The 19,848-nt window shown below is 41.3% G+C and overlaps 2 protein-coding genes and 1 long non-coding RNA gene across 3 annotated transcripts; all 3 read right to left on the bottom strand.

Moving 5' to 3' along the window:
* Window positions 1-243: 243 nt before the first annotated feature.
* LOC139606521 (polymeric immunoglobulin receptor-like) lies at window positions 244-4,391 on the bottom strand. The gene is made up of 5 exons (XM_071458735.1): window positions 3,503-4,391; window positions 2,910-3,254; window positions 2,341-2,661; window positions 2,089-2,247; window positions 244-1,826 (listed from the first exon to the last, which is right to left on the bottom strand). Exons 1-5 carry the CDS (start codon window positions 3,540-3,542, stop codon window positions 1,603-1,605), a joined length of 1,089 nt encoding a protein of 362 aa, XP_071314836.1. The 5' UTR covers window positions 3,543-4,391; the 3' UTR covers window positions 244-1,602.
* Window positions 4,392-4,628: 237 nt separating this feature from the next.
* On the bottom strand, window positions 4,629-18,359 carry LOC139606566 (polymeric immunoglobulin receptor-like). Its single transcript, XM_071458821.1, has 9 exons — window positions 18,080-18,359; window positions 12,464-13,283; window positions 12,147-12,269; window positions 10,953-11,294; window positions 9,446-9,751; window positions 8,451-8,492; window positions 7,658-7,773; window positions 7,183-7,223; window positions 4,629-6,766 (listed from the first exon to the last, which is right to left on the bottom strand). Exons 2-9 carry the CDS (start codon window positions 12,564-12,566, stop codon window positions 6,574-6,576), a joined length of 1,266 nt encoding a protein of 421 aa, XP_071314922.1. The 5' UTR covers window positions 12,567-13,283; window positions 18,080-18,359; the 3' UTR covers window positions 4,629-6,573.
* Window positions 18,360-18,722: 363 nt separating this feature from the next.
* Window positions 18,723-19,634, bottom strand: LOC139606567 (uncharacterized). The gene is made up of 3 exons (XR_011684654.1): window positions 19,441-19,634; window positions 19,097-19,195; window positions 18,723-18,761 (listed from the first exon to the last, which is right to left on the bottom strand). It is a non-coding gene; the product is annotated as an uncharacterized lncRNA (long non-coding RNA).
* Window positions 19,635-19,848: the final 214 nt, after the last annotated feature.

The raw sequence follows: 19,848 nt of genomic DNA, 5'->3' as shown, positions 1-19,848 counted from the left end.
ACAGTAGCCAGGCTGATAGCAGCAGCCATGTTGTGACCTGGTCTTTGCTACAGCGGTGCCAATAATAATAACACTTGGAAATATTAGGAAGGAAAAGTTGAGAAGTTGTGTTTCAACTTTCAAATATAAACACCATACTCTGATTTAAACAACTCATAGATTAGAAATCAGTGAAGAAATTGTGTGAGAAAAAGGTGAATTGACTTAAACTGGAGATGGTATTGTCAGTTTTCTCAACAGCTTTTCTTTGTGAAATTAGTAGTAGTTGCAGTTAATTTTCCCTGATGATTTTATGTACACATTTTGTAATGCAGACGTCTTTTGTACTGATAATTCAACTGAGTTTCATTCCTGTCCAAGCTACATAAGTGGTTCATCTACCAGACATGTAACACTGGAAAAAAGAAGGAATGGGTTTGTGCCTCTTTGGAAAGTATTGTAGAGATAAATCCAACACAAATACTTTGTCATGTGTGAAGGTTTAAAGGTTTCATACTAACACATGTTAACCTGAGCAGGAAACAAATACAGAAACAAACTGTAACGTTATCAGCTGTGTGCTGTCTGTAGGCCAGTGGCCTGGGTTTGCTCCTCCTCCAGGACAGTCTTGTAGGTAGAGACTTCACATGCTGAGTTTCGACCAAACTTCTTAAAGGTGACAGGAAACTGAAAATTAAATCAACAACTTTAGCAAGGCAACAAGAAATAACACCACAACTTTAATATAGGAGTAGCCAACATATCAGATCATGGACAGCGTTGCCAGACTGGGCTTCTGTATTAGGAACACTACACTGATACTGGTGAGTTCCTCTCTTTGCTCTCAAACAGCCTCGGTTCTTCATGCCATGGATTCCATATGATGTTGAAACTTTCCTCTGAGACTCAGCTCCATGTTGACCTGACTGCATCAGGTCCAGGTCTGGAGACTGGGGAGGCCACTGAAGTTCACTGAACTCATTGTCATGTTGATGAAGCCACTGTGAGACGACTTTAGCTTTGTAACATTGAGCATCGTCCTGCTGGAAGTAGAAGATGAACTGTGGCCATGAAGGGATGAACATGGTCAGCAACAATACTCAGACAGACTTTGGCAATGAAATGATGACTGATTGGTATTGGTATAAACTTGCTTCATCGAGTGTTTCTACTGGTTTCAACCCCCTGGGGAGGAGGCTTCTGTGGAAAAACCAGTTAAAACCTCCTGAACATCTGGATCATAAGTTTTCAAAGAAAAGATCAAAACAAAGTTTAGCAGTCTCAGCTCCTGCCCCCTCCCTGACGTCCTGTGTCCAGTGGACAGCATTAGCAAAACACAGATTCTTTTAACACAAAGTGGCTTTTTTCAGTGTTTTTACTGGTTATAATCACCTGGGATGTAAACATAACTCCCATGCTCCCACACTGCTTTCACAACATCCTTTATTGTTTTATTGAGAGACCCTATCAGCAGAAGTTACTGTTATTACTGTGTTTAATTTAAGCATTTAAAATCCACCTTCCATAGTTGTCAAGTTACTTGAATAACTGATATTAAATAGGTAGCTACAGTACTTATCTAAATTTATGTATCTGTAATTTTGCAATTTTCTTTCTGTCATTTTAAAGTGTGGTGGTAGAAACTGACAGTAAGAGTGAACAGAGACATACAGAGTTGAAGAAAATCACCTCATATTTCTGCTGTTTGTTCTTCCTTGTCTTCTGTATGTAGTGGAGCAGCAGAAAAGCAACCAGCAGTAACACACCAGCTAAGGGCACACATACAACCACAGGCATGAAGTAGGAAGGGACATAGGAAGAAGTAGGGTGAGGGACATGTGAGAAATCTGGGGAGAGAGAGAGAGAGAGAGAGAGAAAAAGTGCACATAAAGAATCAAACCCACTGAAATGTATTACCAGGAAATAAATAAAAATGAAAAAACCTGTCATAAGAAAACATCATTTGAAACACATTAAATTATTTGCATGTTGTATAAACATGATAAGGTTTTCAACACGTAAAGCTCTTCACAGTTTGTTATTTTTTGTGTCGGCAGAGGGACACTGCTTAACAGGTGGACAAAGTCTGGACTGTGAATTGTGCTGTACCTGTAAACTGGTTGGTGCTGACAGTAAAATGTGGTGAAGTTGTGGAGCTCCCTGAACTGGAGCTTAAACTCTGTGTTGTTGCTGTTGTTGATGTGAAGGTTGACGGGACTGAGGTTGAAAAAGGTCGGAGAGTTGGGCTTGTTTTTGAGGAGGTTGGAGCTTTTAACAATAAACACAATGAAAGAAATCAGACACTGAACAAATACTGATACAGATACGTCACATACTTGAATAAAAAAAGACAAAACTCACCATCAACAAGGATTGAAAATGTGTACAATGAATCTGGAGACAAAGCTCTGCCATAACCACACCTGTACTGTCCTGAGTCTGACTTGACCACCTGTGTGATTGTAGCATACAGTCCAAATACAGATCCTTCTATATACTTGATGCCGTATCTGCCTCTCTGAGCGCTGTCCTCATCTGTTTCAATGAGAATGTCCTCTTGTTTTTTACAGTCACCCCTACAGAAGAACGTCCTGCTTCTATTGACAGAATCCCTGCATGGATAAGTGAGGTTATCTCCTTCAATGTTTGTACGGATAAAACCAGAGTTTTTATCCAACAGCCCTGTAGAGAAAATGAACAGTCGACAGTTATAATCTGTACGTCCTGTAAGATGCTGCACACATATCTACAGAGTCACACTGAGAGCTGCTCAGTTCAACCTCAGTCTTTGACTGGCGATGCAGAAATTTGATCATAATCACAATAATACGTAAAACATTATTAATAATTCACGTTCCTCACGTTTAATTTGACTCCATTTGATTCCATTTATTCTCATGTTCCAAAAGTCCCAACATATATCAACTCACCATCAGAAACTCTGACCTCAAAGTCAGTGTATGAATCTGGAACCGATGATTTGCCCAAACCACACCTGTACCGTCCTGAGTCAGACTGGGTCAGATGTGTGATGGTCACAGACAGAATTCCTCTTCCAGAGGATCCATCTTTATATTCAGTGCTGTATCTGCCGCTGTTCGCTCTGACCCCATCTGTTCTAATGAGAACATCTTCTTCTTTACATTTGTTCTTACAGAAGAACCTCCAGCTTCCAGACAGAGTCAGGTAACAGTTAATTGTACCACTTCCTCCTTCAGGGCCTGTATAAACAGGGGGGTTTGCACTAACAAGTCCAGAGTTTCCACCACACAGAGCTGTTGAAAAGATGAACAGTGAATACTGATGGTCAGAACTTAGTGTATTGTAGACTTCCTGTAAAACAGACTGCAGGTTAATGAGGGCTAATCCATCACTTCACAGAGAAGCAGAGATGATACAGAGGCAGACATCAGAGAGCAACAGAACATCTGAATATGAATACAGCAACTGAAAAACAAGGACTAATGTTCAAAAGCAGTGTGTGGTGCAGCATTAAAGAGACAGTCAGGTAATCAGTCCTCACCTGATAAGAAGCAGAAGATCACAACATGGTGGATATTCATTGTGAATTAGATCCTGATTCAGCTGCAGGAGAACTGCCTCTGTCCCTCACTCCTTCCACTGTCTGTCTGGTCTGTCAGAAAGCTGAAGCTGCTCAATTTAATGATGAACTGACCTGTACTTTTCCATCACATTTTACTTTCACTTGGACTTGACCCGGACAAAACCCCAAATCTCCATCCAAGCTGTTTAACTTCCTCCGTTTGATATCTCATTGGGTATAATCAGCATTCCTGTTAACTGCTCCACCCAAACATCCTGTTTTAACAGCAAATATATTAGTTTAAGGAAGGAAGATGTTTGGGAACATAAACAAATATTAAAGCAGGTCACAATCCTAAAACTGAAAATGTAGATCCAGACAGAACTGTGTGGGCTGTCTATGTGAAACACCTTTAACTTGACAGATACAACGCTAATTAGAAACATTTGCCCGGGTGTCCCTGTCATGAAGGAGTGACACCGGCTCGTGACCTTTGTTGTATCTCACGTCCTCATTGGCTATCACCTCTCCACTGTGTGGAATAAAATGTAGGAAATACATTAAAAAACATTTCTTCATCAAGTTGATAAAGAATGGAATCAGAGTCATTAGGTTTCTGTCCAAACGTCTCTGCTGTAGTGAGTTGATTGCATGTGAAGGAGACGTCACAACTGTGAACTACACAATATTACAGTATGTTTTTACAGTGGTGGAAATGTTATCATTCATTGTTCTAACACATTTTTTAGAGGAGGTGCTCTTTGTTTCCTTGTTGTGAAGGAGGTCAAATGGAGTCAGATAGCAACGAAGGAGGCACCTGAGCGAGGGGCAGAGTGGACAACAGCCAATGAAGAAAACTTCAACCTACATTCTTTGCTTCCTTTGTGTAACAATAATAAAAACTCTGGGCTAGGGGGAAGTTATGGTGTCAGACTTCGTGAACTGGCACAGCTGCATGTTGTTGTCAGGGAAAGATAGTTTGGCCCAGAGTTCTGTAACGATCTCCTTTTCTGAAAGCTATTTTGCTGTTAGCTTTAATAAATGCTGGGATTTGAACTCTGAATGAGTCTCCTGTTTCCTTCATCAAACCAACACGCGAGTTCAGGTGACGGACTCAACACTATTCTGAAGTAAAACTATGGCTGCAAAGATAAATTTTCCTCAACTGGGCCAATTTAAAATGTTCCGAAGAAAATCAAGTTCAAAATGAAGAACAAAAGTTCACAGAACCAGTGGCTGCTGCTCAGTGAACGGCTTGTCAGAGCTGCAGGGGAATGAACTTTGAATGTGAAACAGGACTTTCCATCATCAGCACTGTCAGCTCAACTTCCCCCAGACCTTTTGGATCAAATGTCCCTGCCCCCACCTTTTCCAAAAGCTGGTGTCATCCAGCAGTTTAGAGGTAATGTCAGGCTAGAGGTAGTGCCTCATATTATAACTTCCATGTGACACAATTACAATGTGTTTGTGATTGTTCAAACACAACAACTCCTCGAGCGTGAAAAAACTACTGTGAACTGCTATAAACAAAAGTGCATCACTTCTTCCATGGGCCTCCCTTCATCACAAGGTGAACAGTCCAGAATCCAGGTAAAACCCAGGAACAAAAACCAGAAGCGCTGGAGACACAGTGGAAACAAGGCTGCTGCAAAAACAGATGAACTGACAAAGACAGAGGCTTAAAAACACAGGAGAGGCAACTGAACACAGGTGAAACATGTAAAGGTGGCGCAGACAGTCACAGTAAGCTTATTCTTTTCTATAGGCTTTCCTGTCGGCCTCTGACAAACCACAGTGAGATGCAGAGCATCGTGCTCTTGATTGTTGCATGAGAAAGGAGGTACCAGGAGCTTTCTACGTGGGTTGTGTTTCCTGACAAAGGAGGTGGAGTCACTGCTGTGGCTTTTTAACTGTTACTGTGGTGTTGAAGTTGACAGCGATCGGGGTTCCCAGGAACCTGAACGTGTGAGCTGTTTCTGCACAGTTCCCATTTATGTAGTGAGGTGAGTGAGGCTGGGTCTGCAGTGACGGGTCAGAGGTGTTATCAGCAGATTTAATGGTGGTGTTGCTGGGGTGGGTTGGTGTGCAGTCGTATGTGGAACCACTCTAAGTACATTTTGTACAATTTACAAATTTATTTTTGATTTATTGTAAGGATAGAAGCAATAACCCATGAATATATTTTTACGGCAGTAAAAACAGGCTGAGTTAGACTGTTGGTTTATTCCAGTCACTGTACAAACACACTAATAAGCGATATAACCTATATTATTATTACTTTACACTACTTTGTACATGACACACTGAAAGCTGAATGACTAATGGGACTATTTGACAATGCTGAATACTCTCGTTTTCAAGGCCATTAAAATAAATGACATTAATATCATAACTAATGGAAAGACAGAAGGTTTTTTAATGAAACATCACAGTTTCAGTTTTACACACACAAAACAAACAGACCATCTTTCTCATTACAAGAACACTGAAGAATAAAAAACACCATATTGGACCACAGTATGATGGCGTATTGGGGCCAATGAGGGTAAAATAACAAAATACTGAGCTGGTAAAGGGGGTATGAGAAAAAAACTCAAATATTCTCTGAGATTCTGAATATTATAAAATAAAAATTATTATTTTATAAAATGATTATAAAAATTCCAAAAGTCTTCAAAGCCCTGGTGAACTCACATTGTGTTGATACCCACAGTGGATGAAAACTGAATATCACTGCTCTACCTGGGTCAGACTGGTCAGACGGGGCTCAAAAGCAGAACCTCCTTCAACAAATTTAACACCTGATTTTAAAATGTCTGTATTTTAAGGCTCTTTCTGACCTTTCTCACGTTTACATTTGACTGTTTAGAACCATAGAAACCGTTATGTGGTTTTGAGAGCTGGCTGAGACCTGAAGGGGACAGAGTGTTTATAGTGTTTATGAAAAAAACACTACAAAAACTGAAAAACTGATTCTCCAACATATGGCATCAATGCACAGTGAATACAAACATCAGTGGCTGTTTAAGGCTTGAATGCATCTGTACTTCTTAAGTTGCTGAGTCCTCAGGGGCGGAACACAAACGCCCCTGAGGCACAGTAACAAAACCCGGCTCTGGGTTCATAAAGGACCAGGTGTGTTGTGAGTGAGGTTCCGTCCTGATCCCTGGTGCCTGGTCTGAGGCTCTGGTAGGTGGAGTCTCCTCATGTGGAGACTGGAGATCAGTTCTCATAGTGGGCAGACTGAAAAAAACAAAGCAACAGATAAAACTGAAGATAAGTTAAGTTAATCAAAAACTATAATGGATTTTGAACCTGAGTCTCCAGGGTTAAAGTCTTTTGTTTGACCCACACATCAGCAGCTCGTTCTGTGGGGTTTGAAGCTCTTTACATTGTCTCACCTGACATCCTAAAGCCTCTGGCTGAAAGAGTTTGCAGATTAAAATACATTTCTGACACGACAGGGATGTTACATAACTTTTGACCACACATGTACCCTGTTTTAGGGCACATGAAGAAAGTGTCTGAATGTTTGTTTTTAGTCCTATTTACACTGGAGTCGTGGTGCACGGCAGCCTCTTGTGGCTGATATCAGTATTACAAAAACAAACACCTCCCTCAGACATCAAGAGTGAGAGTAAACAGTTGATGACTGTCACCTCCATGTTTGTGCCGTCTGAGCCTCCTCTGGTCTCCAAACCTGTGAAACAGAAAGAATATGTTTCTCTGTTTTAATTAGTTAATTATTAAAGGTGCAGATGAGGTTAAAGGTCACTCTTGGTGAGTTGAAGCAGCAGGAAAAAAGCCAATGAAAAAACAGCAGCTACAGTCACATCTTGACCCGTTTGTTTCTATCTAGTGTGGCTTCATATACGTGAGATGATTGTCGCATCTCGTTGGATCAGGAGGCGAAATCCAGCCTCTAAAGCCAAACCCACACACACCCAAGGAACCCTCCGTCACAGTGGGACAAGAGCTGATAAACTGACATTCCTCCAAACAATCCAACCACTCCAGACTGAGGATTTTACTGGATAGAAGTGCAGATGTGGCCTCAAATGATGTGTGCAAATGTTGTTTTTAGAGAGAAATGAGAAGTCAGTTGCTGATACTGTGCGTTTCCTGTCGTCTTACCGTGGGGGTGGGGGGGTGGGGGGGGGTGGTTTTCCTCTTAATGCAGATTATCAGCAGAGTCAGTGACAGGAGGAGAACCACGATGACTACAGTGCGACACATGTACAGCACCGTACCTGTGTAGGTCAACAAGTTTGTTTTACACTGAGGACACACATTCACACACTTTGTCTAAGTGACCATAAAAAGCTTTTAGCATTGTTCAGTTATGCAGGTGAGTCACTGTCACTTGCTGAGGAACAATGGGTTATTTCTTTAATATAGTATAATATATTTATTGTACCAGAGCTTTTAAGCACGGGCATGTTCCATGCAAACGTTATAATATAATCCAAAAAGAACAAGACTCATGACTGGGATGTCAGGATAGGATATGCTGTATATTAGGATATTAGGATATTATATGCGCAGGCATACTGTTGTTTGATCAGCTCTAAAACCAGATGTTCACTCCTGCAATGACAACTGTCAGAAACAACCAAATGTGCTCCACTGAAACACAGACTGTCAGGCACCTGGACTGTGTCGGAGCCATACACAGACATGTAACCAGGTTCCATATTATAACAGAAACTAGCATGAGCAACACTTGTTTGCTTGTAAAGACTCTGATGTTGACGACATGACGCAGATCAGAAGCTGACAGAAGATGCATAAGGTTAAATCTAAAATCCAGTATTATGGAACTCTTATAATTGTTGTGAAATGTTTTAAGGAAGACACGGATCCCCTCAGGGGTTCCAGTGGAAGCCTGAACTCTGCCACCCAAATGTCCAGAGTTCCCTGAATGCACCTGAGATCCTCTGTGTTGTTGTTGGTGGCGCTGGTGTGGAGGCTGTGAACGACAAAAACAGTTTCACAAATAAATACTGCTGTGAAATATTGACACATCTCACAGGCTGCAATCAATTAACAGTTAATATCTTAGTGAAGATTCAGGCTACGTCCACGCTACATGTTTTCATCTTAAAAAGGCTTTTTAAGATGAACAGACGACCATTCTTAGCTCTGTATCAGACCAACACCTGAGAACGCACTCATACATGACCGATCATGTGAACTGGTGTACACAGCAAGAAGATTTTCTGCTCTGCACTAAATATTACAAACAAGGAACAGTAAAGGCAGAATTTAACTGAGCATCAGCTGCAACCAAAGACAACAAGGTCAGTAACACTTGTAATTCATTATTCATGAGGCTGAAAAGACCCAATCAGGAAGCGACCAGGTGTCTCATTGTTTCTAAAGGTCTCAGGTTTTGTTTGTCCAGACTACAACACAACCCCAGAGTTTTCAGAGTAAAACAGGTCCAGCAGCGTTTCTGAAAGTCTCTAAAACTCCAGAGTCGTGTCGACAGCAGGAGTAAACTCGTTTTAAAACTAAAACGTAGCAGTGTGGACGCAGCCTCAGAACATCAGTTGTGATGCTAAAAGATGCTCGATGTCACGGCCCCTTCTGTGTGGTTCACCTCCACATTTTCATTCTCACCCCTCCCCCTTTTCATTATTTTGTTGCAAATACAGTAAATTACTTTGTTATTTAGTGCATCTGTGTGTCTCCTCTTGCTGCTGACGATAACGTGACTGATGAGCTTCGTAGCCAGTGTGAACGGCTCATTGATATTCAAACAAACAACAGTTTGTATACGAGACAGTTTGGGTTTGACATCTATCAGTCGTGATGTGGTTGTAAGATTAAATATCAGCTGCTTTCAGGGAACGACAAAAATGTTTTTCACACCTCTGGAGACACTGAGGAACATTTTCACTGAGTTCAGTAGAAACTCACCGTCTGAAATGATCTCAAAGTCCCTGTGTGACTGTGAAGTGTAGGTTCCCAGGCTACACCTGTACCGTCCTGAGTCAGACTTGGTCAGCTGTGTGATGCTCACAAACAGAGACCGTGTTGAGTATCTGATGCTGTATCTTCCTCTCTGAGCTGCGTAACCATCCGTTCCAATGAGAACGCCCTTTCCTCCACACTCTCCCTTACAGAAGAACTTCACTGTTCCAGACGAAGCGAAGGAACATTCCACTGTGACGTGTCCTCCGGTTCTTGTGTAGAGAGGTTTGTCTTCGTTTCTAACCAGCCGCGCTGATGAACACAGAAACAACAGTTATTATTTGTGCTTAAAGTGATAGTTGGGATTATTTGACACGGCGCTTTGTGAGGTCATGTGGTCAGCGTAGGACAGAGCCACCTGCTAACGTGTTTTAGCCACTTAAGCTAATAGTAATTGAAGTATACGTGCACTTTGGCGTGGAACAGCCCTTTCCTTTGGAACTACATTTTGTAAACATTTGAACTACCTTATTCCTACACACAAGTGCACCTACACCAAAGATCCTCTATAACAAAGATGCTGCATTACAAACAGCACCAATGGCATGAATTGGTGTTCACTTCCTGTCTCCTGCAGAACGACACCAGCTGGCTCACTCAGGCCTTTGCAGCTGGTATGAAATGTGACAGTAGTTAATATGTGTCTGCGTCCTCTGAGGAAGAAAAGACATATTTTTTTCCTGTTTTTACAGCCTATTACAATACCATACACAACAACACAACATTTTTGTTTGTTAGCTTAATATCTGATTAACCCAGGACAACTCTTAATTCATGGTTTCACATATAAATGTCTGTTTATCCGGTTGGAAGGCAACGTCTGCAGCAGTGAAACCAGAACCAACAGCTGTAGTTGTGCTTATGTGTAGGAATGTGGTTCACAAACTGCAGTTCCAAAGTAAAGGGCTGTTTGATGGCAGGTAAAGCAGTGAAAACAGTGAAAATAAAGCATATGCATCAACTGATGTTGGCTTTTTTCGGTGGATGTTTTTATGTGGTTAATACAGGTTTTTGCAGATGTCCCCATCCTCAGCAGCTCATCTCTCAGCTCCTGCTGTTTCTCTAAGCCGGAGCTGATCTGAATCTACAGCAGGAGATAAGAACCTCACACAGCCCCACATCAAATAACCTGAACTTTCCACTTTAAGATGATGCAGTCTGATCACAGCTACAGCTGACGTCACACACACTTAGGCTGATGTCGTTGATTAGAGTTGGTAAATCAGTCAGGTCCTCGGTTTAGTAATCTTTCCAACAGTTGTTTGCAGGCAGATTGTTTGACTTATAATTCACGACATCACACATTTGCATATATTAAGTTGACTGTGTCTTGAAAATTCTCGTAAATGATGTCACGCCTTTAGAAGCGTCTGATAGGCTAACGGACATCATCTGTGTTAACTGGAGGTGTTAACTTCCGGAAACATTTCCATGGATTTCAGCAGAAACTCACCATCTACAACAATGACTTCAAACTCCTTGGATAACAGCAGAGATCCGTCCAGACCACACATGTACCGTCCTGAGTCCGACTTGTTCAGCTGTGTGATGGTCACGGACAGGAACCCTCCTGAAGGAGATCCTGGTGAATACCTGATGCTGTATCTGCCTCTCTGAGCTGTGTCATTTGTTGTTTCAACCAGAATGTTGTCTGGTTCACATTCTTCCTTACAGAAGTACTTCCTTGTTCCAGATGAAGAAAAATAGCACTGAACTGTGACATTTTCTCCTTCAGTGCCTGAATAGAGAGGGAGCTGTGCATTGACGAGACCAGTGTTTCCATCCTGCAGAGCTGCTGAACAGATTAACAATCAATAGTTATTATCTGTACTTCCTGTAAGATGCTGCAGTCTGATCACATTTCCTGTCACACTGGGATCTGCCCAGTTCAACCACAGTTTGAGACCTTTCAACAGCACGACACACGACAGAACAGTCAGAGCACCACGACAAAAGGGCCAAATGAAATAGTGAAATCAGCAATAAGAAAGGTCAACAAGAACCTTCACGTCTGTTTTCAGACTTTAAAATGCTGCAAATAAAAAGTCAAAACACAACAACTCAGTGTGATTTTCATCATCATCTTGTTTCACTCAGGTTCTGTTCATCAGAGCAACTGACTGAACTTATCTCCAGTCAGTAAAACTGCAGCTTTTACACTAATTGTTGGATGTGTTAACAGGAATCAGTGGTTTGTATTTTTGAAAAAATGAATGAATTAAATGTTGTGTGTCAATGTGAGTGAATTTTATTTCATCCAAACATTTCAAATAAATGTTTTTCATGTTATAAAAAAATATATTTTTTAAATGAAATCTATTACTTACAGCAAGAAGCTACAACAAACTCTCAGGGTGAATCAACAGAGTATAAAATACAAGAAGCACCAAAAGTATATTTTGTTACCTTCAAATCAAGTAGAGCTGCAACGATTAATCAATTAATAGCAAATAATCTCATAATCAAGTAATCGTTTTCAGTAGATTTCAGATCTAGATTTCAGATTGAAATGAAAAATACATTTTAAAAAAGTTTTCACCCTTCATTAATTTACATAGAGGAAGTGACAAGTAACAAGTATTTGTACTGAACTATATTTAAAGAACATGTTCACATTTTTTCATATCTGTCCTAAAATAATACTGACAAGCCCACGTGTCCACTGGAAGCGGTTTTGTTCTCTGTAATTCTCTCTTCTGTCCGGACAAAGAGATCCCGTCTTTCTGTGTAAGTGGTGAAGTCCACAGTCCTGGTTCTGGTTCTGAGGATACTGTTTCAGGACAGAATTGAAACTATCCTTTAAAGTGAATCCTACCAGACTCTGATCATCACGTGTCAACACATAAACCATTTATGAGAAACTCCTAGTGCCAATGAACCACCGAGCAACTGCGAATAAATATAATAAAGACAAAACATATTAACAAGATAGAGACAGGAAAGAAACAAAGCGGATGTACTCACAGAGGAAGAGGCAGCAGATCAAAGTGTGAGAGACTTTCATGTTGAGGCTCTGATGGTTTACCACTGTCTCTCTTCTGTCTTCACTGCCAGAAAAGGATCTCATCACTTCTATAAATGGTGGAGTCCCTCCTCCAAACACAACACAACATACACGTGTGCAGGTCTGGCTGCACCCTGTCTTCACCCGTCGCCTCCTGGGCTCCTCTGAAGGAGTCTGGAGTAAAAGTTCAACTGAGAAGCTGCGAGGTGGGTGCCAGTCAGAGGAATACCAAAATAAAAGCTCAATCAAGCTCTACACACAGTCAGTCAGACTCAAAACTGTTGTATTTCCATCATATTTTGGCACTTTGTGAATTTCCATATTAGCTAGATATTTTGTTTCACCAACAAATCTAATATTAAGATTTAGATTTAATATTTAACATTTAACATTTAGATATATTTTTAAAATTTAAAATTAAAATTTAACTAAGATTTAACATTTAGATTCAGATTTAAAAATGTAATATTTATATATAACACGTAACAGACTAAGATTTAATATTTAGATTTAACATTACATTTTTATAAAGAAAAGTAGATGTAACATATATAGAGTTAACAAATATTGCTGTAAAGTGACGAAGACATAAGAAAATTCACACCTGTTTTTTTTAGCATTATTTGGAGCTTATTGTCACAAAATTCTGTTGTTAAATTTAACATAACCCACTTTACAATCGGCGCCCTACAGACCAGTGTGTTTCAACCTGCTTGTGTTTTATTTCTTTGCAGTATTTTTTTTTACATACTGTGTTGATGTTTTCTTCATTTGCTTTGCCTTTACTGTAGTGATATGTGGTAACAGTAGGTCACCCATAGGTGGCAGTATAACCTCAAGGGGGCTCTGTGAGACTGAATGTTATTACAGGTATCAGATGAAGTGCTTGGTGTGCGACAACGTGAGTTCTCAACAATAAACAGCTAGCTGAAGCTAGCACAATGTTCAAGATGAAGCTTTCTTTATACGCACAAGAACATAACATGGTACCAGGTCTGGGGTTAAAAGAAAAGAAGCAACACAATGGATGCAGTTAAACCGCCAGGTCAGTTAAAACTGACCGGAAACGTCGATGCATGTTGGAGGACATTCAAACAACAGTTCCTGCTGTACGTTGCGGCGGTCGGGGTGGATGCACGAGCGGAGGGACGGAAAATAGCCATGCTGCTCACCATCGCCGGCCCAGAGGCAATAGAAGTCTTCGCCCAACCCGAAGACGCTGCCAAGTTTGAAGAGGTCTTAAAGAAATTTGACGAGCACTGCATGTCAAAGAAAAATGAAACGTACGAGAGATACGTCTTTCGCTCACGCGTGCAGCACCAGGGTGAGTCATTTGATAATTTCCTCACCGACCTCAAGATCAAGGCTCAGTCCTGTAACTTCGGTGATCTCAGAAGCTCCATGATAAGAGATCAAATAGTTTTTGGGACAAATGAGAAGAAGCTTCGGGAGAAACTGTTGAGAGAGACAGACCTCACGTTGGACAGTGCTGTAAAAATATGTCAGGCCAGCGAGCTTGCACGACAACAGGCCCTGACTTTCAGAGAGGCTGCTCATGGAACAGCGCACCACGATACCGAGGCCGTGAACGCTGTGTTCGTGAAAGGAAAGCCAAGGAGTACATTTAAAAGCAGTGACACCAGAAATAAAGACAATGACAAGGAGATGTTCACATGCAAGAGATGTGGCGAGAAACACAGACCGAGACAATGTCCTGCTTATGGAAAAAAAATGTGCAAAATGTAAAGGACAAAACCATTTTGCCAGAATGTGTCTCTCTAAGAAGAAGGGACAGGATGTACACACAGTGCTGGAAGAATCAGATGACAGTGATGATTTGAGTGAAACATTTTTCATAAAGATGGTGTCACATGAGGAAGATGACAACGCACTATCCTCAGGATTAAAGGATGGAGGTCAGTCTGTAAATACAGTAACAGATGACAAATGGACTGCTCCACTGTTAGTTAATGGGACAATTGTAACATTTAAAATTGACACTGGGGCTAGAGCTAATTTGATTAGTGAGAAAGATTTCAAGGCACTGACTGAGAAGCCTAAGAAATTCACAGAAAAAGTCACACCCCTAAAGGCTTATAATAATCAGCCAATACAAACAAAAGGTGGATGCAGACTTACAGTAATGGCAAAAGGCAAACAGCATAACCTGTTATTCACCATTGTGCCAGATGGACACGAGTCACTCTTAGGAGACAAAGCATCAGAGGACCTAGGTCTAGTAAAGAGGGTCTATCAGATAAATACTGACAACATCAAAATAGTCAAGCAAGACAAAAGACAGGAACACCAACAGTGTGAGGGAAGTACAGAAATAGTGGATAAGTTTCCTTCTGTCTTCAAGGGACATGGGACATTACCTTACACTTACAAAATACAGCTCAAAGATGATGCCAAGCCTGTAGTGCACGCCCCAAGGAGAGTGCCAGTACCACTCAGAGCTGGCTTGAAAAAAGAGCTACAGAGAATGACTCAAATGGGTGTCATTGAACAAGTGGAAAAACCCACAGACTGGGTCAACTCCATCACATGTGTCAAGAAGAAGAATACAAGTGCCATTAGAGTTTGCCTTGATCCCAAAGATTTAAATGAAAACATTAAGAGAGAGCATTACCAGATCCCGAAACGAGAAGAGATCATGAGTGAAATGACTGGTGCTAAGTTTTTTAGTAAGTTAGATGCCTCACACGGGTTCTGGCAGCTGAGGCTGGACCCAGAAAGCAGCAAGTATACTACCTTTAACACTCCATTTGGACGTTTTTGTTTCTTGAGGCTGCCATTCAGCATTAAATCAGCACCAGAGATCTTCCATAGAGCGATGGAGTCCATGATAGAGGGTCTGGATGGCACCAGAGTTTATATAGATGACTTGGTGGTCTGGGGAACAACACGTCAACAGCATGATGAAAGACTGGAGAAACTCTTACAGAGAGTCAAAAAGAATGGACTAAAACTGAATAGAGACAAGTGTCTCTTTGGTGTCACAGAGATTACCTTCTTGGGAGACAAGGTCACAAGTGAAGGAGTGGAACCTGACCAGTCAAAAGTACAAGCCATACTGGATATGCCCGCTCCCACTGACAAAAAAGGCGTCCTGAGAGCCATGGGAATGATCAATTTCCTGGGCAAATTCATTCCTAATCTTACCTCTAAGACAGCGTGTATCAGAGAGTTGCTACAGCACAACACAGTATTTGAATGGACTGCTCGACATGAGGAGGAGTGGCAAAAATTAAAGGAGACTGTAACTACAGAGCCAGTCCTCACATTCTTTGACCCATCAAAACCGACAAAGATCTCCACCGATGCTTCAAAAGATGGCTTGGGAGCTGTACTGCTACAAATGCATGAAGACAAATGGCAACCTGTAGCATATGCATCAAGGTCAATGACAGAGACCGAACAACGCTATGCTCAGATTGAAAAGGAGACATTGGGTTTAGTGTTTGGATGTGGAAAGTTTCACAGTTATGTGTATGGATTGCCGACATTTACAGCAGAGACTGACCACAAACCGCTCATATCCATCAGAAAAAAGAATCTTAATGACATGTCACCCAGGATCCAGCGCATGATGATGGCATTACAGAGGTATGACTTTGAACTTATTTACACGCCAGGAAAATACATAGTACTGGCAGATGCTTTATCACGAGCACCAGCTCCGAACAGTGACAAGCTGGTCAGCCCGGTGACTGATGATGCTGAAACACACATTAACATGGTGACTGCTTCGCTCCCAACATCAGATGTCATGTTACAGAAAATGGTACAGGAAACAGCAAAAGATCCTCTGCTGCAAAAAGTGTCCCACCATATCCAGAATGGTTGGCCTAAGGGGGTCTGCACAGGGTTTTACCCTGTGCGTGAGGATTTGTGTATGGCAGATGGACTGTTGCTGCGACGAAACAGGATTGTCATCCCACAATCCATGCGTCAGGATATGCTTCAGCGCATTCATGAGGGACATCTGGGCGCGGAGAAATGTAAGAGGAGAGCGAGAGAGGCAGTTTATTGGCCGGGCATCAACAGAGACATAGAGGAGATGGTACAAAAATGTGAAACATGTCTCAAACATCATTACAAACAAACAAAAGAGCCCATGCTGATAGCAGACCTGCCCACTGCTCCATGGCAAAAAGTAGGCACTGATTTATTCCATCTACATGGCAAAGACTATCTTCTGGTGATTGACTATTATTCTAACTTTCCAGAAGTTGCACAGCTGTCCAGTACATCAGCACAGTCTGTCATCACACACATGAAAGGGTTTTTTGCCAGACATGGAATTCCAAAATGTGTTGTTAGTGATAATGGTCCACAATATGATTGTGCTGAGTTTGGTGAGTTTGCAAAGGCATATGGATTTCAACATATCACCTCTAGCCCTTTGTATCCACAGGCTAATGGTCAGGCAGAAAAAGGGGTCCAAATTGTAAAGAGACTGTTAAAAAAAAGCAAAGGACTGTAAGGCTGACCCTTACCTGGCTTTGCTAAGCTACAGGGCTACAGCTCTGGAGTGTGGAGCATCACCTGCAGAACTGCTCATGCATCGCAAACTGCGCACCACACTTCCACACGTTCCAGGACACAAGGATGACAAAGACGACGACAAACTGAATGACAAAAGGATGAGACTCAAGCACAGACAAAAAATGAACTATGACAAAACAGCAAGGCATCTGGAACCTCTTCAGGAAAGGGATGTTGTGAGGATTGAGGGTCCAGAGTTCTGGGACAGGAAAGCAACAGTCCTCAGAGAAGTAGGTCCCAGGTCTTTTGTGGTGAAAACCGAGAATGGACAGGTGTTAAGGAGAAACAGGAGGAGTCTTTTAAAGACTCAGGACATTGAGATACAAACAGAGGAGACTGGATCTGAACAGCAAGAGGATGCTGCACCGGATGTGCACCACACTGAGCCTCCTCCACCTTCTCCAATGACTGTGACACTCAGAAGGTCTACCAGACCTAGGAAGCCTCCTAAAAGGCTCATAGATGAGTGAACTGTTCAAAAAAAAAAAAAAAAAAAGTTGTTGACATTTGGCACTGTTAGATTAAAAAAAATAAATAAATAAATAAATTGTGTATATATATATATATATATATATATATATATATATATATGTACACAAATATTAATTGTTAATCATTGTGCTGAATTTGATATGTTATATTGACTGTTAGAGTTGTGTAAACATGAAGGACAATGCTGCATTACAATGTTTGAAGTTCTTTTGATTTGATTAAGGAGATTAATGGTATTTTGAAATACATTTAGAGTCTATGGGCTAGACTACAATTTATGTGCACTGAGTTGATACACATATGGTTCATGTTGTGTATACCTGTTTGGAAGGGGGATGTAGTGATATGTGGTAACAGTAGGTCACCCATAGGTGGCAGTATAACCTCAAGGGGGCTCTGTGAGACTGAATGTTATTACAGGTATCAGATGAAGTGCTTGGTGTGCGACAACGTGAGTTCTCAAAAATAAACAGCTAGCTGAAGCTAGCACAATGTTCAAGATGAAGCTTTCTTTATAAGCACAAGAACATAACATTTACTGCTCACTATTTTACAAGCACGTATGCATATCTGTAGCATGTTTCTGTATTTTGTTGTGTTTTCAGTGTCAGCAGTATATTTGTAGTGTGTGTGTGTGTGTGTGTGTGTGTGTGTGTGTGTGTGTGTTGACAAATTGCTCAGAGTGATTCCCAGTTTTCTTATATTTTACTTTCTATATTTTATTAAAACATGTTTTCTTCATTTAGATGTGTTTTTTATTTGCATGTGTCTTCATAAGTTGCAGTTCGTTGACAGGAATAAAATCCATGTGTGAATTCACACAGTCTCATGTGTGTTTTGCGTGTGTGTCAGTGTATGGTAGATTTGATTCTGATCCCTGGTGGCTGGATTCAGGCACTGGTAGGTGTGATCTTCATGTCTGGGGGCTTGAGGAGAGTTTTCATAGAGGGCATTCTGAGAAATAAAGGAATAACAGCACACCTTAAATACAGTGTTGACTGAAATGAATTTTATGTAATTGGAATAAGAGTCGGAAAGCCACTTGAAATGACCGTCTTGTATTAACATTTTATGAAACATAATGTGCAAACTTCTCAATCAAATTTTTCACATTTATGTTTTCATATTGCAGCAGTAGACATTGGAAGAGGGGTAAACCCACCGTGAATGCCAACTCCGTATTTGTGCGGTTTGAGGGAACTGTGGTCTTCATATCTGTGGAACAAAGAATTATATTTTTAGTATTAGAATAAGTAGTGACTGAACATGCAGGTCAACTCTTATGGGGTTAAAGCAACACAAAACAGGAACAGAGGGAAAAACTGTTGTTGAGATATTTCCGTCTGGACCAAACGACACTGCTGTCCCCACACTCCTAGCATGGCTGACAATGCTTTAAGTTTCTACAGTGATGTAACTACTGTGAGTACGTTGTAGAGCAGAGGCCAGTTTGAAAGGAATTTTCCACTGGTTATTTGAAGAAATAAGAAATGGGAAGTTTACGTTTTTCAGTTGTTTGTGTGATTGTGTAAGTTTTCCTGTTGCCTCACCATGTGGTTTGGTGTTCCTCTCATTGCAGATCAACATCATAACCAGCCCCAAGATGGTAACAACGACGACAAGAATCACGACCAAATAAAGCAGCACATCTGGGAGACGGTGAAGAGAAGAAAAAGCTTGTTTACTGATGCATCCTGGTTAGAACCAGAGACGCTGGAACCAGACACCTCATTCATGTTCACTATAGGTCATTGTACAGATACATCCATGTTTTTAAGTAAACATATGCTTTGACATATGCAGCTAAAACTGCAGGTCACATGACACTTTTACTCCTCATGCTGTCACAGTTTAAGGCCCTGTAGAAATAAACTGGTTTAACAAGTCGCCTGACCTGCAGTGGACAGGTCCATCTATCAGCACAGGGCAGTGAGGAAACTTTAATTAAAGCTTATAGTGATGACAACAAAGTCTCACAAGTGAGCAGGCACCAAAACACAAAGCAAAAGGAGCAGGAAACAGGCAGGAAAGATGAGACAACAGACAACAGCAGCAGGTAGCTGGAAGTGAACCAGCGCACATGCAGAGGACCTACTGAGGGAATTAGGAACAGCTGTGTCTGTGAGCAGGGGGGGTCAGGTGATTGGGAATGGAGGACAGGTGAGCAGGTGGTTGTGGGGAGTCAAGGGACTGAGACAGGTGGGAGAGAGGCGGGAAACGGGGGCAGAATGGCACAGATGAGCAGGGATGAGCAGATTTATCAAGTACCCGAGCGCTGATGTGACGTGCACGCCGCTCGGTT

This window comes from Trachinotus anak, unplaced genomic scaffold (assembly GCF_046630095.1).
Source record: "Trachinotus anak isolate AG129_WGS33_773 ecotype Australia unplaced genomic scaffold, CSIRO_AGI_Tana_v1 ptg000022l, whole genome shotgun sequence".
Lineage (NCBI taxonomy): Eukaryota > Metazoa > Chordata > Actinopteri > Carangiformes > Carangidae > Trachinotus > Trachinotus anak.
This window is presented reverse-complemented; position numbering and strand designations above follow the sequence as displayed.